This window comes from Beauveria bassiana, assembly GCF_000280675.1.
Source record: "Beauveria bassiana ARSEF 2860 unplaced genomic scaffold BBA_S00017, whole genome shotgun sequence".
NCBI classification, from domain to species: domain Eukaryota; kingdom Fungi; phylum Ascomycota; class Sordariomycetes; order Hypocreales; family Cordycipitaceae; genus Beauveria; species Beauveria bassiana.
Window position 1 is genome coordinate 298,631 of NW_007930852.1, and position 21,611 is coordinate 320,241.

The 21,611-nt window shown below is 54.2% G+C and overlaps 8 protein-coding genes across 8 annotated transcripts; 5 read left to right on the forward strand and 3 right to left on the reverse strand.

Annotated features, from left to right (window-relative positions):
* Positions 1-373: 373 nt before the first annotated feature.
* Positions 374-1,855, forward strand: BBA_06106 (formyl transferase; the record flags this gene model as incomplete). The annotated part of the gene is made up of 4 exons (XM_008601203.1): positions 374-713; positions 803-873; positions 926-1,041; positions 1,132-1,855. 4 exons carry the CDS (start codon positions 374-376, stop codon positions 1,853-1,855), a joined length of 1,251 nt encoding a protein of 416 aa, XP_008599425.1.
* A 1,853-nt stretch (positions 1,856-3,708) lies between these two features.
* BBA_06107 (uncharacterized protein) lies at positions 3,709-4,962 on the forward strand (the record flags this gene model as incomplete). The annotated part of the gene is made up of 1 exon (XM_008601204.1): positions 3,709-4,962. The coding sequence occupies one exon, from the start codon at positions 3,709-3,711 to the stop codon at positions 4,960-4,962; it is 1,254 nt and encodes a 417-aa protein (XP_008599426.1).
* Positions 4,963-5,119: 157 nt separating this feature from the next.
* Positions 5,120-7,257, reverse strand: BBA_06108 (glutamine synthetase; the record flags this gene model as incomplete). Its single annotated transcript, XM_008601205.1, has 2 exons — positions 5,120-6,802; positions 6,856-7,257. 2 exons carry the CDS (start codon positions 7,255-7,257, stop codon positions 5,120-5,122), a joined length of 2,085 nt encoding a protein of 694 aa, XP_008599427.1.
* A 430-nt stretch (positions 7,258-7,687) lies between these two features.
* On the forward strand, positions 7,688-8,497 carry BBA_06109 (uncharacterized protein; the record flags this gene model as incomplete). The annotated part of the gene is made up of 2 exons (XM_008601206.1): positions 7,688-7,843; positions 7,907-8,497. The coding sequence occupies 2 exons, from the start codon at positions 7,688-7,690 to the stop codon at positions 8,495-8,497; spliced, it is 747 nt and encodes a 248-aa protein (XP_008599428.1).
* Positions 8,498-11,027: 2,530 nt separating this feature from the next.
* BBA_06110 (palI protein) lies at positions 11,028-12,005 on the forward strand (the record flags this gene model as incomplete). The annotated part of the gene is made up of 2 exons (XM_008601207.1): positions 11,028-11,215; positions 11,492-12,005. 2 exons carry the CDS (start codon positions 11,028-11,030, stop codon positions 12,003-12,005), a joined length of 702 nt encoding a protein of 233 aa, XP_008599429.1.
* Positions 12,006-13,034: 1,029 nt separating this feature from the next.
* On the reverse strand, positions 13,035-13,901 carry BBA_06111 (uncharacterized protein; the record flags this gene model as incomplete). Its single annotated transcript, XM_008601208.1, has 1 exon — positions 13,035-13,901. One exon carries the CDS (start codon positions 13,899-13,901, stop codon positions 13,035-13,037), a length of 867 nt encoding a protein of 288 aa, XP_008599430.1.
* A 991-nt stretch (positions 13,902-14,892) lies between these two features.
* BBA_06112 (protein ORM1) lies at positions 14,893-15,634 on the reverse strand (the record flags this gene model as incomplete). Its single annotated transcript, XM_008601209.1, has 3 exons — positions 14,893-14,943; positions 15,064-15,422; positions 15,496-15,634. 3 exons carry the CDS (start codon positions 15,632-15,634, stop codon positions 14,893-14,895), a joined length of 549 nt encoding a protein of 182 aa, XP_008599431.1.
* A 2,314-nt stretch (positions 15,635-17,948) lies between these two features.
* Positions 17,949-19,709, forward strand: BBA_06113 (zinc knuckle domain-containing protein; the record flags this gene model as incomplete). The annotated part of the gene is made up of 1 exon (XM_008601210.1): positions 17,949-19,709. The coding sequence occupies one exon, from the start codon at positions 17,949-17,951 to the stop codon at positions 19,707-19,709; it is 1,761 nt and encodes a 586-aa protein (XP_008599432.1).
* Between the last annotated feature and the right edge of the window lie 1,902 nt (positions 19,710-21,611).

Consider the following 21,611-nt stretch of genomic DNA (forward strand, 5'->3'; position numbering starts at 1 on the left):
CGGCAGAACTGGGTATACACAGTTGTATGAAGAGTAAATGAAAAGTATAAAAGCTAAAACCAAGAAATAGATGTGCATAGTTTTATGAAGAGTAAGTAAAAAGTACAAGAGTTAAAAAACAAAATTATGCCTCTTTTTTTTACATTGTGTAAAATTGGGATGCTGATGGGGTGTGTGATGATGCACTTAAAGCGGGCTTGCGGCAAACGCAAACTTAATTAGCCGCCAAGCTCTCCTGTCTGGAAACCTCATCCGTCAACTACATGCCGCGAAAGAGTGGTTCCAAGAAGCGACACCGAGAGTGCATTCCATTCTCCCTCATGACGCATCCCGCCGCTTTGTCCTTTTCTTGTTCGAATTGATTTTCGCAGTCATGTTCATGTACAGCTTGCGTCGCGTGGCGCTGTCCGCCGCGTCTGGGGGGGTCTGCCAGCATCATCGTCTTGCCTGGGCATGCGCCGCCCAGCTGCAGACGCAGACGACAGCCCCCCGCAGCAGCAGCAGCCGGCGCCGCTTTGCCACGTCCCGGGTGCTGGCCAAGGGGGTATCGGACCCTTTGAAGATTTTGTTTTGCGGCTCCGACCCTTTTAGCTGCGCGTCGCTCCAGGCGCTGCATGAAGAGCAGTTGGCGAACAAGGGGCTGGTGGAGGATATTGAGGTCATGGTGGTGCCGGGAAAAAAGGTTGGCCGAGGCCTCACGGAAACCGCACGAGGTATGTGACTCTGATTTCGCGCCCTTGTGATTTGGGTTTCTTGGACGGAGGACGAGCTTGTCCCCAATTTTGAGTGCTAATATGTGCAGTGCCCTGCAAAGAGCTCGCTGAACAGCTCGGGCTCAAGATCCACGAGAGACCGTCGTTTGAGGATTGGACGGTAAGCTTGACGCACAAGTCTATACGCTACATGCATCTAATGATTCGAGTAGCTGCCTACAGGTATCAACTTGGTCGTTGCCGTATCATTCGGGCTCTTTGTGCCCCCAAGGATCCTGTCGTCCGCCAAGTATGGCGGCTTGAATATTCATCCTTCTCTGCTTCCTCAGTGAGTCAAAAAATTTTTTTTTAAAAAATTCTCGCCCGCCTTTCTTCTTTTCCGTCTGGGCATTTATACTAAACGAAGAAAAAAAACTAGCCTACGCGGCCCGGCGCCAATCCACCGGGCCTTTCTCCGCGGAGACACCTTTACCGGCATCTCGCTGCAGACGCTCTCCCCCAAGTCCTTTGACCGCGGCACCATTCTCGCGCAGACGCCAGCGCCCGGCATTCCCCTAGACCAGACTCAGCCCTTTCACGCCCTCAAGCGCGACTTGGCGGCGCGCGGCGCGACGATGCTCGTCGAGGGCCTGCGCGCCGGCTTGCACGTCCCGCCGCACGACGACGCCGGCTGGTGGGCGGCGGCGCACGCGCAGGACGGCGACAACAACAACAATGAGGCGGCTCTCGAGTACGCTCCCAAGACGAGCAAGGCAGACCTGGAGGTGGACTGGAAGGCGTGGACCGCAGACGATTTGATGCGGCACATGAACGTGTTCAACACGGTGTGGACGCGCGCCGTGGTTCAGGGCGCGGGTAAGCGCGCCGGCGCGGTGCGCAGGGTCTTGTTCACGAGGGCCAGGGTGGCGAGCGCGGACGAGGCGGCTGGCTTTAAAAGAGAGCAGCTGGCCGTGTTTGTCAACTCGAGTGACATGCGGTACGAGATGCTGGTCAAGCTGGACGGGGCGACTGACAACTGCTATTTCCCGCTCGCTGACGGCAGGTGGATCTGCGTTAGCAATGCGAAAATGGAAGGCACCAATGGGAGGGGAGCTATGAGTGCGTTGAGAAAGATCTTTCGGGCCCCCGACCAGCCATTCTGAGTAGCTGTTTTTTTTTTTTTTGTGTATGCGTGTGTTCATTTGTATATTACCATGTAAAATATATGACAGAATATAGAAATCTTGACGAGACGCTTGAATGCCTGGGGCGCCTCGTGCAAAAAAAGAAAACAGCTCTTTCCGCGGACGTCTCGTTTTGCCTGTCCCTGCGCTCCAGACACCATCTTAAGCGTCCTTTTCTTTGTCCTTGTGCCTACAATTAATCTTCTTTTGTGAAAACCGCACCTCGCTGCAGGTTCGACAATCGAGTCCTCTACTGATTGGTGCGCCCGCTGTACACAGCACAACCTGTGCAGCATCAATGGCGCCGCTTCGAGAGGAAGCTAACGGTGAGAGCCAAATGTGCATTAGATTTCAGTTTTGAGACTGACATCAGCAGCCACATCTTGAAACTTGTATACCTCATTGTCCACCAAAAGAAAAAATTGTGATGCAATCCTGTACAATTGTTCCGCCCGGAGCTGATGCCTCATCATCAATACTTCTTTTTGAAAACCGCCCGATATCGGGAAATTTTTAAAGCTTTCATCCAGAGTCTAATATGGGGGGTCCCAGGGACGGCGGCGCCAAGTCAACCGACCACTTTGCCGGCTTTGGGGCCCAAACAGCGAGTCAGCCCCGCCAAGGACGTCTGTCATGCCACGATCCCGCAACGGCAAGGTACATAAGGTACCTAACTATCTTTGCCGTTACCTGCCCCTGGGCTCTATTTTTAACGTCAATTTAATCGCAGATGATGGCAACGCGTGGCAGATAAAATGGAGTACATAGCCATCGCAGATCAAAGAAAAAAAAAAAAAAAACAGCCACACCGGCTTCATCGGCTGCCAGATGCCGGCGAAGTCTGACGCGGCCCATCCTTTCTGATAGAGCTGGGGAAGCCACCGAGGTCCCACGCCCACATTCCGGCGCCGCGTCGGCCGCGCCGGCCGCGTCGGCTGCTTCACCTGGGAAGGATGTCGCGCCAAGTTTTTCTTGAGTTCATTGTTTTCCGTTTGCCGAGCCTTGGTGTCCAAAAGTTAAAGAAGAGAAAAGGCCTTTTTTGCAAGTCCTTCTTTCCGTGGCGTCTAAATTAGTCTGATGTGCAAAACTCAAGATCGTTCGACAAACATTGCAAGAAGTGAATAGATTAAATTTAGCCACATTTTTCCCGTGCTGACAATTCGCTAATAGAACAAGAACGGTCAATGGTGAGATTTGCTTGCAGAAAGCCATAATTTTCCAGCCCTGCTTTTTTTCCCCGGCACTGGGCCTTTCTTTGGCTACCTCGCGCGTCGTCATCAAAAAACTTGCATATACATTAAATAGACCTGAAAGCGCCACGGCGGCGGCGGCGGAGCTTCTTTCGACTAGCTACTATAGCTTAGAGTAGTAGCGTCAGCACTTATCGTGTGAGCATCAGCTTGCAAGTTTTTTATTTCTTTTTCCCCCCCTTCCGCTTCTCTCTGCCGTTCAAACCGATGGAGCGGAGTTTTTAAAACGGCAACTAGGTGAGCTTCAGATATTTTACAACTCATTGCGTATGCCTTTGGCCAAGTTTGAAGCGCCAAGACCCAATTGGCGGGGCATTTCGGTGCTTTGCGCATGCGAATGCGCCGTCGGGTATTGAGTGCTTTCCGTAGATTATCATTTATAAATTGGCAGCGCCGCCCATCATGATTACGCAAGTAATCAGATAAACGAGAAACAACTGCAATCGTTTTAAAGAAGGCTATATAGTATTGTGCTGCTTTCATACGTCACGCGTTCTTGAGTCCTTGCACAACCACTTTCCACAACTTATACACACCACCACACAGACTACGGCCTCCTCGCCGTACAAGTCACCACCCACAATGCCGTCATCAACACAGCAAAGACACCTGCCTTCTCTACGGTCTACCGCTATATACTTCCTCTGCGCCCTCGTACCCGCCTCCGCCGCTCCCCGCCGCCATTCACCACCCGGCGGCCCCTTTCGCGCTCTGCAATCCGTGCCGACAGGCATGGCGCTGTCGCGGGTCATTACCGGGCTGTACGCCAACGACACAGCCCCTGCGCAAATCGTCGTGCACGACGTCAACGGCCGACCGTCATGGACGTGGAGCGCCGCCGATGCCGCCGCGCAGGCCGACATGCCCGCGGACCTGCTCCGCTGCATCCAGTCGCCGACGGCTGTGCCCGAGGCGAAATGGGCCAATTCCGGCCGGAGCGTGCTGAGCATCTACAACGCGGCCGCGCTCATCATCAACCACACGCCGGGTGGCAGCAGCGGCGACGGCCAGGACAAGCGCGTCACGTTTGGCGTGTGCCTCGACCGGGACGGCATGACCAACACGCACAGCCTGGAGCTCGTGCCCGATGGGCAGCTGGCCATCGCCACGACGAATCCGGGCGCGGCCGGCAGCATCGTCATCTTCAACGTATCGGCGGGCTTGCAGGCCAACGCCGCGCCGGCGCAGTCGCTCAACGGGCTGCCGGCCGCGCACGGGCTCGTCTGGGATGAGGCGGCGAGGCTGCTCTGGGGCGTGGGCAACAGCGCAGACCCGTCGGGCGCATTGCCGGCGGCGCCAGCGCTCGCGGGTTACCGGTACGGGCGCGGCGCATTCCAGTCGACGAACCCGACGTACCTCTACAACGTGACGGGCAGCGCCGCTGGCGCCGGCGTCAAGCTGGGCACCGAGTGGAACGGCACAGAGTACGCGGAATGGTGGGACGGCGGCCACGACGTGACGGGCGTGCCAGGCCGCCGTCAGCTGCTCTTCTCGACCGACACGGACCTGCACGTCTTTGATATTGACTCGCAGACGTTTGAAAGCGGCGCCGCCGTCGCGCGCAAGTACCTGCCGGGCTTCATGCCTGTCGACAGTCGCGTCGGCGCCGACGGCCAGGCGCTGCCGCGCTCCGACATCAAATCGCTCAGCATCGACGGCAACCACAACGTGCTGTACGTGCAGGCCGCTTGGCAGGACGTGACCTCGAATCACATCAACCTGCTCGAGAACGGCAGGCTGCAGCCGGGGCTGACGTATTCGCAAGCCTTGTATCGGGCGCGGTGGTTTGCCGATACGCCGACGTGGCCCAAGGCGCGTATGCAACCGTCTTCCTAGGCCGCCTTTGTCATTCTATCCCCAGCATTATCAGTAGATATCCATTTGTTTAAAAGCAAAATCAATCAAGTGAAAGCATTTCACCATCACGTTTTAGACTGCCTTGGGCGAGGGATATCATGATGCATTTTGTCGTAGACGCCTCCCAAAGTCTAATTTACAATCGAGATCGAATCCATTCGGCCCATTTGCTAAGATTCTCGAGACGTTCTAGCACCTTGGCCAGATGCTCTCTTGTGACGTTGCTTCCATTGATCTCTTTGATCGGGCCTGGTTCCTCGCCGAGAACGTTTTCGTGAATGATTTTCACCTGTCCTCCTTCCAGAATGCTCAGGGTAATGTTGGCCGTCGTCTCGCGCATAGGAAAGACGACCTGCATGTGCGGCGAGGGATGGACCCAGAGAATGACATCCATTGAAAAGTCTGCCGGAACACTGACGGGAACGCCACTGCTTGCCTTTGTGCTGTTATCATCCAAGGCCAAAAAGGTAGCGAGCTGGTCTTTCATGGTTGACGTCTGCGACTTTTTGATTTCATCCCGCTGCGTGTCCGACTCGGTATTGCTCTCGACAGCAGTCCTATCCTCTCGGCTGAAGCTGCTTTCGAGCAACGTCGACAAGAATGCATACTGACGGAGCACCGGCAGCATGTCGACAAGTTGGCGGGGATGTCCAAATGGCAACTCGGATAGTTCCTGCGAGTATATGGGCTTGTAGATGAATAAGCTGTTTTGATGCGTTCTTATCAAAGGCTCATTGTACGTGTTGATCATGGGCACCTGGTGTTGGCGAGTAATCGTGCGGGCTTCGCTGGGATCTTGCCGCGTGCCTGGCGTGATGGGGAAGAATAGAGCGTCAAAGGTAGGGGGCTGGCGGTTGAAGTCGTTGGACGGGTTCATGTTGGGCGGCTCGACACCCGCGAGTGCGTAAAGGCGCGCCCATTCGGTCTGGGGAAGAATAACGGGGGGATCAAACGTCGCTGTGAACATGACGCGAGGGACTCTCGTAGTCGACAGGTCAGCCTGCAGCATGTCCATACTGGCGTCCTTGTTTTCGTCGGATTGCGGTAAAGACACATGGTCAGGCTCGAGCCAGTCAAGGAGAGGAGTCAGAGTGTGGCCTAGTTCATCGTGCTTGACAATATCTTTGGAGATCCAGTTTTCGGACACCCGAGCGGGCGGCAGTCCCACGCCATCAATTCCAGCGCAACCAAGAAGCATCGACCATACTTTGCTCTTGTTGTTAGCTTCTTGTCCAGCAGGCGGTGCGATAAACCTCGTCTCTTTCCAGTACTGTAGAGCCAGCCCAACCTGGCCGCGTTCATGCATAACTGGCTTGCCGTGCCTGGTGCACATGGCAGCAGTCGCTATGAGGGAATCTGGCTTGCCAGCCATGGCAGGATCTCGGCGCAGTTGCTCCAAGTCCCATTCGTATAAGCGCTCCAAACTAGAATACATGCTCGCCAGCGCCTCGTGGCAATCCAGCCCTGGAACAATGCTTAGCTTGTCCAACTTGGCAAGGCGCTCGAAATTCATGGCAAACCTCTCTAGGGTTTTTGTGAGAGGGCTTTGACCAGGCAGGAGCTGCAGGTCTCTGAGTAGTATCTGGCTAGCGGCGTCGATGTGTTTTGTGACGCAGTCTGCGTTTCCGTGGTATGAAAGAGTCGCGTTCTGGACTATGTTGTTGTCCAAGACAATATCGAGAGCTACAGCAGAGCCGGCAATGGCCAAGGTTTTCGTTTTGTGGCCTCCAGGTGTAGAGTGTTCTTCGGAGAGGAGTTCCATGCCGAGTCGTTGTGCGAGTCGTTCGAGGCCGGCTTCGCTCACCATGCCCTTCTTTTGCTGTACCGGGTTAGCGATCCAAACTTGATGCAAGAATTAGGCATAATCCATACGTTTAACATTTTGATGATGTTCTCTAATCTTCGTAGCTTTTCCTCCTCACTAGCGTAGGCTGCGCTGACGCCGTCGAGGCCAGCGACGCCTTCAAGGCCCATGTCAAAGCCATTTCCAATGCCGAGAGCGCCCATAGCAGCCGCGGTGGAGGGACTGTCAAAGTTGAGAGAAGCCATCGTCGATTGACCCGCCATGCCCATGGTGGCAGGCGACCTCTTGACATGCTGCGGCGACGAGTGCTGGCCGCGAGGGGAGAAGGCGGCCTGGGCAGCGTTGAAGGGCGTCGACACGGGTGGCGTGGCGGCTGGAAAGTGTGACGGCGTGCGGCCCTGTTGACCTGAAGGAGTTCGTCCCTGCTGCGAAGGGGCATGCTTCATTGCCGCCGGCGTGGGTGTCGACATTGTGGAGATGGTTGAAAAGGCGTCAGATTGAAGCTAGAACACCAGACGGTTGCGCGCCGGTAGCCACAGCGGCTACCAGAATGCTGCTGTGGTAGCAAAATAAAGCATACAAGTTATTGGATGATGCAGTAGCGAGAGCGGTACAAGTCGAGTCTGCAAAAGCAGTGAGGGGTGTTGCGCGTTTGCAGACACAAGGACGCGAAACGAAAGGGTGGTTGCTTTGGCGGCCGTTGAAGCAGCCCCACACTAGCTTTTTCGTGCCCAGTGACAGGCGACCAGGAAAGGGTTTGCGCCAGCACCCATTAATGAGACTATGTGGTGATTTCTATCGAGCACTGTCGCCGGTAGCGCTCGCAAATTTACGATAGCAGTCTCGCATTTGCAGCCAGGAAGCTCAATTTTGTACGATCGACGACGATATAGAGACAAGATGGCGCAGGCGCCGTTTCGCAGCATCCACAGCCGCTTGGCCAGCCGGTCAATACGAATCATGATATCCCCTACGCCGTCTACATTTGCCGAGCGACGCTCGATATTACAAGTGCTGAAGAAATACGGGCACGTTGACACTTTTCGGCGAGAAAACGTATGCGCATCCTGCTTCTAATCTCTGTCGAGGCATCCGTCATGCTGATTGACAGCTGTGTAGCACCAAGCGAACCGATACATTTCCGTCACGGGAAACGAAGACACGGCCACGACGCTGACGCGTCTGAGCCCCATTGCCTGCCGCATATCGCTGCCCCGGATCGAGCCCGCACAGCGCGCGCGGCAGCTGCAAAGCCTGCAAGAGCTCGCGGCCCAGCCTGTGATTGAGTTTCAGACGCAGACGACGACGACGAATGACGACGAGGAGCACGCGTCGCCGTCGCCGCCGCCGCCGCCGGTGGTAGATGTGGAGAAGCCCGGCGTCGACTTTGAGACGCGCGAGTTTGTGCTGACGATTGGGTTCGCGCGCGACTACGACCACGGCAACGCGGCGACCAAGGCGACGGAGCACGCCGCTTGGCCCAAGGGTTGGGCGACGGACAGGTCGTTTGCGGCGACGGCGCTCGGGGCGGTGCTACCCGACACGCTGCTGCGAAAGGGCCTCTGCCACTGGCTCGTCAAGCCGGCGCCGGCGGACGCCGCGCGGGACGGTGTGCAACAGCGGCTGGAGCGCAAGCAGACGATGCCGGGGCAGATGACCATGGCCGATCCGGTCGTGGTGATGGTGCCGAAGCCGCGGCGAAGAAAGTGAGTAAGGGCAAGCGGCGGAGTCTGCCACATGTGAGCGACCTCACCATGGTCGGTGCATCCCGGACAACTCGAATGCTTGGTGTTTGCTTGCTGTATCAAGTGCACGTCTGCCTGCACGGGCAGCACAGCCACAACCGGGCCAAAATTGTCTGGCAAAAAGGTGTGGTTCAGCAGGGGAACCGGCCCGGTTTGGGGCCTGCCGGCTACAAACAAACCCTTATACCTTGACCCTGCAATAGTGCCGACTTGTAATCAGCAAGGGAAAGGTCATGACTTGAGCGTGGCAACGAATCCCATGACACGATTTTCTCGTGCCTTTTTTTTTTTTTCTTCTTTTGGGCACCGTTTACCTTTTCCAGCCCAAATCACTCGCAGCGGCAGCTTGAGGAAATCGGAAGTTTTGGAAAGTACTATGTTAGCCATGCACGCCCTGCGAGCATGGCGCGCGCAGCGTTACAGCAACGGGGGCCAAGAAGCAATGGCATCGGTCGGTGCGTGGTGGATCGGCGCAGAGGTCAATCGGTGATGGGGCCATTTCTGGCTTGGCCAAGGTAAATATTTACATAGTGTGAAAGTGGCCCCCAATGAGAGAACAGAGAGTCAGATGTAGTAATTACTGGTGCTGCCGAAGGGTATTGGGAGGCATGCAGGGACACAATGCACAATGCAACATAATATACATGGCACACGGGATTCTGCCAGTAGACAAGTACATTAAAAACTCGAGCAGAGCAACGGGAAGTAGCGAGGAAAAGGGTTAATGCCCATTGGCCATCTTTCGACGCCCAAAATGGGGTTGCCGCTTGGGGGACGAGCATGCTAACTAAATAAACTAACGTTAGCCGGCCAAATGTCTTTTCTTTTCAGTGTGTGGGAGCTTGGTGATTGGAAGAAAGGAACAGTGGAACACTCCGGAAAAAAGGAAAAGGAAAAAAAGAAGAACTAGGCAACTCACGGCTCTCAACCGAACCACACTAGTTACCACTACTACTAAGTAATAACACTGACACGCTGGCAATCTTGTCTTGGGGGAGGGTCATTCTTGTCTCATTAAACTGAAAGAGGCTTCGTCAATGTTACGGAATGCATGTCCTGGATTCGCATTGGTCGCTAGTAAGTTGATAACTGGTATTTAGCGAAGATTCCAGACTGATAGATAGATGGCAAGCAAGGGGGGATTGTGGCGCTGCACGAGGAAGAATCAAGGATGGTGTGGCTTTGCTACGTCGTTCTCCACGGCTTGACCGTTGCCGAACTATGACATGACATGTTGCAACTCGAATTTTACGCTGAACAGGGGGGGAGGGGAAAGGGGGCCCTGGCTGGAAAGTTTATGCTAACTACCTTACCTAGAAAAGCTTTGACTGACTGGGTCGCCAGCAGCTAGGTACTCAGCTATTACACACCTGAGCGCGTTGTCCTGGTACCACACACACACATACACAAGCCTACAAGGCACAGGCTTGGCAGCATGCCACGCTTGCCCAACGGACAATGTTCCACGGCCAGCGGTCAAGGTACCGGTCATTGTGAGTTGATAGGAGGGTTGGAGGGCCGTGGTTGCAACGTCGATCCCCATAACACATGCATATCCACCACGGGGTGGCTTGCTCATCTCGCTGAGGCAACCGAGGACCCATTTTCGCTACCTACCTATTGTCATTGGGTTGCAGGCCCCCCCCTTGCTGTTCTTTCTTATGTTGTGTAATTTGCTTTGGGCTGCGAGCGATTGTGCTTTTGGATGGTGGTATTCGTGATGCTGCTGCTGCTGCCGCTGCTGCAGAAGAGAATGCTGGGTCTGCAGGTTTCATAGCAAAGATTTGGATGGGGATTGTGAAGAAGCAAAGCCCAGGATCGATGGTGGCTGCACAGTGCACGCCCAAGTTTTTCGGCAATTGGGTCATGCAGACGTCATGCCAATAGAAGGCAACATCACGATTCACTGCCGGCTGGTCGCTGGTCAAACGGTGGTCCCGTCCCTGCCTACGAAGTAGTTAGCTAACCACACTAACCTACCAGTAACTAGCATACTGAGATCGTACGGAGTACTGGTACCAAGTTCAACCAAGGAGGCCGCCCCTCTTGTCCTCCAGCTGGGTCGGTCCCCCACCCCAGTCTACTTTTTTCCTTCTAGCCTCTTTTTTCTTTAGTTTTCCTTGCTGGGTGGGAACAATCGAGACTAGGCCATATGCAATAGGCATCAACCCTGGCCGCCCTGGTTCATTAGGTAGCTTGAGCGGTGCACAGTGTCACTGGTTGTGGTGACTCGTGAAACATTTGCTTCTTCCCCCCAGTCCTTGTACATATCTATATGAGCCTGCTCCTCCCCGAAAACTTCCTCATCACTTTGATTTTCTTTCTTCTTCTGTCTTGTCACGCAAAATTTCAGCACAAGAAACATCGTCCTTTCCTCCTTCTCGTGCCCTCTTTTTGACGTCGTCCTAAAAAGAAAGCAAGACTACCAGAGAAAACAAACGACACCTCATATTTACCTAAGGAAACAACAATAACAACAACAACAAACCGTCACAATGGGTATCCTTCTCGGTGTTCACCACATTGGCACGCTGCTGCTGCTCGTCACGGCCATTCTCCTCCTGGTCGCCTCCATCTCATCGCCCGTTGTCAACAACCTGGCGCTGCTCAAGGTTCAATTCCGCAACGGCCTCGACACCGAGGACATGACGTTTGGTTCCTTTGGCTACTGCCAAATGTACGAGTAAGTTGAAATTCACCAAATAAACTTTTGTCTTTTTTTCTTTTTCTTTCTTTCTTTCTCTTCTAGCCTAGCTCGGTTGCCCATTCCCCTGTCCCCTGTCTCCACCATGAGCTCATCTTGCAGCCCACACCCGCGCCTGTTCGCAGATTTCCGTTGGCGATGAGAGCTGAAAATGCTCCCACGCCAAGACGGCCCTAGCACCCGCAAATTTGCTTCCATCTACTACTTACACCTAGTATTATTTTCGACCGCGCTTGCTAACACCTTTTTTCGCAGCGGCCAGTCCGACTACTGCCACCGCCACCTCGGCTACAACCCTCTCAGGCTCATCCGCGGCATCGATGGTGAGGTCGACAATGGTTCCGTCGGCCGCAACACGGCCTCTGGCCTGACGCGCGTCATGGTGCTGCACCCCGTCGGCGCCGTCCTCTCCTTCATCGCCTTCTTGCTCGCCGTTCTCGGCACCCACGTCTTCTCCTCGCTCGCCGCCTCAATTCTCTCGGGCCTCACCTTCATCGTCACCGTCGTCGTCCTCGCCTGCGACTGGACCGCCCTCAGCATCGTCCACCACCGCGTCAACGAGGTCCGCGGCAACCGTGCCACCTACGGCTCCGCCATTTGGTGCGTCGTCGCCGCTCTCGTCACCTCCTTCTTTGGCACCATCATCGTTTTCCTCAGCTGCTGCGCCAGCAAGCGCAACAAGAACAAGCCCGTCGACCCCGTCGTCAAGAACGAGGCTGGCTTTGCCGACTCGACTGTGCCCAAGAAGAAGTTTTGGCAGCGCCGTTAGGGTACGCCGTCTTGTCGCGGTTGATCCCGAAATGAGATGACAAGCGACGACGGTCTCAACGGAGCCGCTGGCGCATGACGCCACAGGATAGAAATGGGCGGACGAGACGTTGGATGTGGTAATGTGGTAATGTGGGGCTTTTTTCTGTTTGATCTCTGGCTGTGCCTGCTCATGATGTAATGCCCGTCTTTCTGGCTGGTTTGGAGTGTGTTGATGCCTGCCGCGTTTTTTTGTGTACAAGAAGCTATGATATCCCACTGGCTCTAGTCTTGGTCAGTTGACCTTGATTGCGAGTTTCTATATACACTGATAGAAATATTGTTCAAGCAAACTTCCACTGTGCCGTACTTTCCTGTTTCATTTTGTCTCATGTATCGCGAGCCTTTCTGTCTGTGCAAGCCTTGTACCAGTCTGGTGAAACTCGAACCCCTGCAGCCCTTTTTTCCATCTGCAAGATCCTTCCTTCATCTCGATGCGCCCGCGCCACCCTTTTTTCAAGCCACCCACCCACTCTTTCAACGACACAACACTTTGACCAGTGAGAGACCGTTTTCTTTTTCTTTTTTTCTTTTCGGTTTTTCGCCGTTTGTCGGTTTTTCTGATTCTTTTCAAACGCCCGATTCTGGCTCGCGGTAAATCAAAGCAAATTTGTTCAACAAAGAAGATGATTATTAAGGTACTGGAGACACTGGAGCTATCTACCATTTACATTATCAAATACCCGCCCTCTTGTCAAAACGAATTTTTCCTGTCATCTCCCTCCTCTTTCTCCTCCCCAAACATCTTTTCCATTACCCAATATAAGCCCGATCGGAGCTTCACCTTTTTTTTTCAACGAAAAGAAGAAAAAAAAAGCCAAAAACTCCCATCTCAGCAAATATCTTTCCTCAATTATCAACACATGCAAGAATACTTTTTTACCCCAGGCATTACTCCACTTGACGACTTTGGTGAAAAATCAAAAGAAAGCCAATTGAAAGCCATTTTTGTTTTTCTTTTTCGTGTACGCGGCGGCACTCAGACCACTGCTTACAAGGCGACGAACAAGGCGGCGGCACCGGCAAGAACGGCGCCGGCCTGACCGGCAGCCTTGGGGGCGGCGCCAGTGACGACCACGGGCGTCTTGTTGTTGCCATTGTTGCCATTGTTGCCATTGCCATTGCCATTGTTGTTGTTGCCATTGTTGTTGTTGCCATTGTTGCCATCGCCGTTGTTTCCATTGCCATTGTTTCCATTGCCCATGTTTCCGTAGCCATTGTTGCCGTTGTTGTCGCCGTTGCCAACACCATTGCCATTGCCCCTGCCATTGCCATTGTTGTTGCCATTGCCGGGGCGGTTGTTGTTGTTGCCATTGTTGTTGCCGTTGTTGTTGCCATTGCCGGGGCCGTTGTTATTGTTGCCGTTGCCGGGGCCGTTGTTGTTGCCGTTGCCATGGCCGTGGATGTTGCCGTTGCCATTGCCATTGTTGTCGCCACCGCTAGGTCTATTGTGGTGAGGCTTGCCGGGGTACTTGGTAGCAGTCGGGCAGGGCTTCGTGGTGTGGTCATGGTTGTGGTGGTGGCTGGCCGACGGCGTGTGGTGAGGGTGCGGCTTGTTCATCTGGGACGGGTGGTAGGTCGTGGTGCTGTCATGGTGCGACACCACCACACCGGGGGTGTAGGTGCTGGTGCTGTGGTGTTTGGGCTGGACCTCGCTGCTGGGGTGAGGGTGCTGGGTGTGATGAGGGGTATGAGAGTGCGCAGTGAGGTGCTCGCCGGTACTGCAGGGCGTGGACGCCGCGGCGCCCGTCCTGGTCGGCACGGTGATGGTGAGGTCCGTGTGGTGATCCGGGTGGTGCTGCTCGGTGGCGGCGCCGACGCTGGCGAGGGCCAAGACGGTGGCGGCGGAGAAGCGCATCTTGAAAGAAGGTGTGTTGTTGGGAGGGGGGGTTGGGGGTTAGATCAACGAGAGTAAAAGGTCAAAGGTAATAATGATGATGGTGGTGGGAAAAGGACAAGACGAGAACTCGAGGGAAAACGAGGCTGGCTGGGTTTATATAGAACAGCAGGATCACTTTGCACATTACGTGGACAAGCCAACAACGCGCATATAGCGTGACCTAGACTCCTGCGTTAGATCTCCATATACCAGCCAACAATATGCAGATGGCATGACCTAGACTCTTTCGTCTTGGACGCCATCACCGCCTAGCCCGCCATCTCACACAAGAGATTTCGCCTCAGCGCGGCTAGGATGGACCGGCGCGCATCACATAAACACCCGGCGCCCGGCCAACAGCAAGCCACACGTCAATTAAGTTTGGCATAGGTGGCTGGCACGCGGGTGACAAAACTGTTGGCCGCTTTTCGGTGGTGAGCTGGTGAGCAAGCGGCCATCAGTCTTGTCACCCAGGTGGCTGGAAACCAACAGCTAGAGGCCAACAACCTTATGAATGACGCCCTCATCTTGGCCGACGGCTAGGTGGCGTCGGCCAGGCACGGAGAAAGCTTGCTCTTGCCTAGCCCAAGTCTCAACATGAGAAAAAACATTAAATCTTCGCGTGCCAACCAACCATATTGACCAAATCTCGCATGCGCGTCAGTCGTCACTCCTCTCAAAACAGCACCGGCAGGTTGAACGCGTGAACAAGCTTGCGCTACGAATCCAGGAGAAGGAGCTAGACACATAAAAGACGCTAATAACACAGATGAGCGAGTAAAGCATGATAGATGGAAAAATTCTTCTAGTGGAGAAAAAAAGCCACAAAAAGGATAATGCTCGCTATATGTAAATGCCCTCTTTCAACTCCCCGTGTCCCCCATCGCCACGGTTCCTTGCCAGCCGAACCAACTCGAATTACAATCTTTTGACACGCTGCCAGTAAAGACCCTTGACACCAATGTCAACTTTACTCGTCTTCGGGGAGACCTGAGAAGAGGCCAAAGCGCATGCGATGGCTCTGCATACACGTTAGCTTTCATGACTGACAAGGTTTTGCGCCACGCAGAGAGGTGCAGCATGGCCCGTTTCCGCAGAGCAGGCCAAGATACGACACACAATACGGTCGAGAGCCACTTACAAAGGGAAGCTTGGGGATAATGACGGCCAAGACGGCCAAGAAGTTGATGATAAAGTAGGCAAGGTCGTAGTGCGTATAATGGGTACTCAGGAGAAAGAGCACAATAGGGACACTAAGTAGAAACTTTTTGGTGGGCGTGTACTGAGCACCGTTGTCGATTTGCTCCCACATGTTGAGGTTATCGAAGGCGCCACTATTGAATTCGAAGGGGACTCCTCGAACATAGTGAAACATGATGTAAGAGCCGACCATGTAGGTAATGTTGGTCAGCGTCCACGATGTCTCCTGCGAGACTCCGGGAATGACATCGTAAAAGATCTTGAGACATGCTATCAAAACGAAATGAATGGTCCACGCTCCTATAGAGGCAGTCAGTATGCGAGCGTGTCAAGGCGAATCGGGGGGTGATGGGGGGAGGTAAATTTGGCGTACCCTTTGCGTTGGTCCAGTTTGCATTGAGATTGGGAAGGGCAGCCTGGTCAGAGATTTGCTCGAGCGTCTCTGGGGGTTCGTGATAGACCTGAAGGATGCTGCTGGAGCGTCTGCGACGACCGAGGTTCTTATCGTCCATGTCGAGGTAGGTGCTACCAGAGCGAGGGGGGTTCGTCCTAGCGTCGTAAGAGACGGTGGGCTGAAGAAGAGTCGGAGAAGCCAGCTTGGCGGTTTGAACTGGGAACTGCGCAAGCCGCGAATGAGAGTCTCGTGGGTCGTTCCCGACGTGAGAGAACGAAACGAAGGACTCTCGAGCGAGCCTGGGGTGGTGGAGGGAAAATGTGTAGCCAACGGTGATGTCGAGTAACCCAGTGAACTGGCGGGACTCGGAGAGTAGGCAATAGCTCAGATTCCACTCTAGCTATCGGTGAATGGACGAGGCAATTGGCCAGTCGTATTTCGTCAGAGCCGTATTCGGGAATGGGTTCGAGGAGAATCCGGTATGTCGGGAGCGCGGGCGTGATGTGAAGCGGGAGGCTAATGGACACAAGTCCTTTGTGGGATAATGTTGATGGAGATGGAAAGAAGATTCGGTAAAGAAGAATGCGGAAGAGAAAACGAATGAACCAAAGAAAAGTAATGGTCGATGTTGAGGCAAGAGGAGGCTTGCGTGTGGCGAGTCGGCCTTGTGACAGGAAACAAGCTGTACGGGGCAGTAGTGGGCAGTAGTGGGCAGGCAGCCAGTAGGAGCCTCAGGAGGCAGCAGGGACGGGAGCTTGCACCGGAACTAGCGCAGGGACTCTTGTCGAACAGTGGTTTGTGGGTGGCTGCGTTATGATAGATGGTTTGATAAATGGGCTAAAAGGAGCGGGGGCCGTAATAAATATTGACAATGATTATATGTGTCAGTACAAGGACAGTGAGAAGAGAAAAAAAGAAAGGGTCGTCGGTTAAGAGCAAGGGCCAAGAGCCAATGCCATCGGACGGTCTACGCTTGTGCAGCACTGCCGCACTGTATTTCTACGAAGCAGTCCTCTGGTAGTGATAGGTAGGTGGCGCTGTAAACCTCAACTGGACGCTAGTGGAGATGGGCCCCGTCTAGAACCTCGCCAGCAGCCACATCAACTGTCGCACACTGACTCTCTTCATAAAAAATGTCAGTTAAGGCCACGTTGGAGACAACGGCGGCCCTCGTTTTGATGCCAATTCGATAAATTTTGCAAGCAAACACACAGTAGAATGTGCAAACGAGAATCGTAGACTAACGCACGTATGTCGATTCTACCAAGTATTTTGCCCGAGGCACCACACAGCCATTTGCGCCTCTTTCTCGCTTCCATGCACCAGCACATCACACATGCGCCAGCCTTCACCCACTAGATTGAGACTGAGAGGTAGCATGAGTGCTGCCGCCCCCCGGATGCACCCAGGAGGGGGCCAGAAAGCTTGTTATTGCTGTTGCTACTGCATGTCTTTTTGCTCTGTAAATCCCTCCTATGTACATAGCTGGCAGTGCTCCATTGCGCCGGCGACGCCAACATTGTGCCAACTACCCGTGAGGCATCAAATGAATTTGACAATGCAGCTTAATACTTTGTCCGACTTGGCTCGATATGCCAAGGGAAAATGCCACGTGATTCATCTCTAATCTGCAAAACACCAACCAGCTCAAGAACAAGTTTCTTGGCATTCACGTTCTCCCCATCTCCTGACTAAATATTATTTGTTGAGTAGCCCGTTCAAGCTCATCGTCGACTCGTCAGCCCTTTTGGCCCCCCCTTGCAAAGCCAAATAAAGGTGGAGCTCATAATCGAGATGATTAACCCAAATGTAAGGCAGCTCTCATCCTAACTATTTGATGGTCTCATGGCTATTTGCTGAGGACGACAGAATCCCCCTTGCCAAGTTCTTTTGACATCTTGAACCAGAAATTGACACCATTTTCAGGCACTCACTCAAAATTCCAGGCAAAGCTTGCTTGGATCGGGCCAGCGGTTTGCTCCCTCGCGCGGCATCTAAATCTACATGACAATAAAAGTGGTAAAAGCCGAGGCCAGTCTTCTCGAATACGAGTTGCCGCAATTTCAGCGTATCGGCTCGGGAAAACCTGGCCCCGCTGCCGGCATTTTACTGCTGCTACTCGGTCGGTTCTAGCTTTTACTATTTAATAGTGGAGCCTTCAATTTTGCGCTGATTCGACCATGATATTCTTCGCGTCGCCTTTTTTTTGGGCTGGTGTTACGACAGTCGCATATGTACTCGTACAATCAGGACGTGCTACCTTGCTCTTCCCGTCTTGCCTTGTTATTGATTCCGGTTCCAAATCCCACCACTGTCGTGCATCCGGTTGAACCGCAACACAGCCGGCGCATTGACCTCTGATTCATTCGCGGCGCAAACCTCAGTGTATCAACGTCACATGAGCCACTGCCACCTGCAGCATCACATTCTAGATGGCCGCGGAAGAACAAATACCCGGCGATGTTATTAGCATGGGGGGAAGCGACAGTGAAGAAGAGAACAGCCAGATTGGAAAGAGATCATTATCTGATGTCGATGGCCCCGACGGCCAGGACGACCAACCCTCTCACACATCCAAGCGCCCCAAGTTCAGCCGCCCATCGCTCAGCAGCAATCCAAGCAAAGCTTCCGAGGAAGGCGAAATAGAGGAGAGTCTTCCAAAGTCTATTGGCAGTCAATCCGGGCAATCAGGCGGCCAGCCAGCAGCCAAGTCGTTCGTTCCCTCGGACCCGCCGCTGTTTACAACTGACTCTGTCAGCTTGAAGCTGCCGGCGCTGTCGCAGAAGAAGGAGGGTTCCTGGTGCGAACGCGTCTTGGACTGGTCAACCGTTCTGTGCACAATCAATTTCAAGTCACTGGCCGACATCAAGCCCCCAACGATTGTGTCCGCATTTTGCCAATACGTTGACGTGCACAGTGGCCTGAAACCGCCAAAGAAGAGAACGGCCAAGCAGACTGTTCGCGCCATGGAAGAATCGGGCCAGATTGACAACGTCATCGCATCCGCAAAGCCACCACCTCCTGCACTGGCAACGAAGGCAGACGACAGCGAAGAGGGCCAAGTCGCCGACTCGCCGGAATACGAGCCAAGTGAGGCGGCACAGGTGGCGAATGGCCAGCAGACAAACGGCCACGCAAATAATGTTGTTGTTACCGCAACGAATGGCGACTCGGTTCCCAAAGGAGGACCAACAACGGAGCAACGTCGATACTTTCCTTCCGCGGAGAATGCGGCCGACATGTGTGTTTTGTGTGGCCGCAAAGGCCACGTCTCTGACGCATGCAGCCACACGAAATGTAAATTCTGCGGAGAAACTGGTCACTGGCAATTTGCCTGCCAAGCCATCCAGGCTAGATGCGACAAATGCCGACAACTTGGCCACGACACTTCATCCTGCGTGGAAAAGCTGGCCCTCACCAAGGATGAGGGCTTGGCCTGTGCATACTGCGGGATGGAACATCACCTCGAAGGCGAATGCACAGAGCCTTGGCGATCATTTCACGCCGAAGGTGATGTCGTGCTGCCTGTAATTGCTATCCAGGCATCCTGTGCGGTGTGTGGCTCACGGAACCATTTTGCGTCTGACTGTTCGCAAAAGGGCAGTCGACCATTCAATCCGTCATGGACACTACGAAATCGCGATCGTTTCATAGATCCAAATTGCGGCAATGAGTCCATTGAGGAGGCCGCTAGTGTGCACCTTGGTGCGAAACCAAAGAAGGGCCGCCAGCAGGCCAAGATGCCACGCGGTCCTCCCTCACGGGCCATTAATGTGCACTATTCGGAGAGCGATGACTCTGATATGGACCTACTCAGCCACAGAGCAGCACCGCGACAGCAACGGCCGCCGCTGGGCCGCATGCAAATGTCGACCAACATCCAGATGCCTACGCTGGGAGGTAACGCCGTGCAGCCGCCCTTGCCACCAGGCCCTCCTCCACCCCTCCCTCCGTCGGGGTATCCTCCACCTCCAGGCACAACCAGCTACGGCAGAAACGAGCGCGGGCCACCACCTTCACTGCCTCCGAAGCCGCCAGCTGCGCGGAACAACCGGGGACCTCCGCCTCCTCCGCCCAAGGGAGATGCACGCCGTGGCGGCTATAGCCGTGGACGGGGTGGTCCTCCGCGTGGCCGCGGGGGACGCGGAGGTGGAGGTGGAGGCGGAGGTGGCAGAGGACGGGGACGGCGATGATTGCGTGTTCGAAAAGGCGCAGACGGCGTGTATCATTATCATCATTTAACATGGCGTGTAGAAGAGGGGCAAAAAGGACGCTATCTAGAACGAAATCACGATACCCAAGAGCATTTACCAAATACAATTGGCTATATTATATTTTCGATATACGAGTCCAAATGTTGCGTGCTGCAAGTCTTTGCTGTGGATTATTAGCTGCGCCAATATGAGCAGGATGTCTGGCTCCACGTCATCCTTTTCGCAGAGCCTTTGGTCATGATGCGAATGGACTGGTGGGTAGAGCAACCGCGTGTTCCGCAAAGGCTATATGTGGCTGCAGCGTGGTGAGCTTGTTTTCCTGCGGCTTATGTGGCCGTGATGCGCCGACCCGGGCAAGTAAAAGTATATAAGAGCCCATGACCTCACCCAGTTGCGTTGCATGTATAGTCGAGTTTTTCTCTTCGGGCTTGTTTTGAGTCCAGTCGCTTGAAAGAAGTGATTGAAAGTTGATTGAATCCTCGCATGAGGTTTCACTTTTTGGCCAGTTGCGGCTGGCAGCACAATCAGCCACGGTCACGAACGCTACAACGTGGCCATGCAGTGCTAGCAAAGGGCCTCCTCTGGACCAGGATTCTTGGTTGAAAATGCGGCGTGCCTGGGAAACTGTCAATCAAGAAGGATGAATGTGATGAGAAGCAAAGGTGTGCATATTTGTCTCGAAATGGCTCGCACCCCTGGCTGCCTCACTGGCTATCACGACGGCGTTGTGGCAAAAGAGGGGGTGTCGTCGGGTCATGGCAGGGCATCAACTGCCGTCTTCCGCAACATTCCTTGGTTACCTTTTCCCCGCCCTGAACAAGACTGAACTTTTGAGAGAATCGGCTGCAGCGGGGGTTTTCTTCTTGCGCAAGGTTGGCCGCAAGGCGCCACGCGCGGCGCGATCCGCGATCTGATACACGCGACTTCCCACCCGGCCCCGCGTCGAGATGCGCGCTTATGATTGGCTGCCAACGCGAAGGCGACACCCAAACGCATCGCGGGCCCTTTTTCTTTGCTCTGTTCCTTCTGCAACCTCCACTCACACGCCGCGCAACGACCACATTCGGAAGCGTCCCGTAGGATGGCAGGCAGCTTCTCGACAAGCCCCTGTAACTACGCACGGAGAAAAAAAAAAGGAAACGTGCGAAGCCAAGGTCTCTGGCCCCAGTGTTCCCCGCCGAGCTGATTGGCCATCGAGGGCCACTTACACTGCGCAGACTACTGCACGAGGTTTCTTCGTGCTTTGCTCACCGACCATTCAATGGCCAGTCTCCGCGGCGACGATGCTGCATTTCATGCCCTGCGGTGCGGGAAGAGCGCATCGCGAGCCAGTAGATGCGCGAAGCTCGCGCGAGCTCTCCTTCTACAAGCCTACTGCTAGTTCGTCCCAGGCCACGGATACTGAAGAAGAGCTTTGCCCCCCCGGTCACTATGCAGACTGTTTCGTTTCGTGGCGTGTTAGCCGTGGAATAAGCTTAGCTTTTGAGGTGTGTGGCTGCATGTAACCTGATGCAGGTTGGTGCAAGGAAGATTGTGCAGGGAAAGTTGCTTGCGCAGACGGGGGAGATGGGAGGAAGACTTCAATCAGTTGAGGGACGTGGTCGGGATATATACCGACCGGCCGCTTCCCTTTTCGGGCGGCCACTTCTTGTGGCCTTGTTCCTTTGTTCTTTCACGTTTGTTGTGACGACACTTGTCAATACTCAGCGTTGATATCCGGCGTTGACTCGACCAACACCGACTTGCTCTCACCTCTCAATCACCCCAACATCAACATCACCAACAGCACTTGCATACTATTGATCGCTCTATTCTCAATCACCCTAGAAAGTCCCATTGGCTATATTCACCCTCCCACTGCCCTATTCAGCCCACCCAATG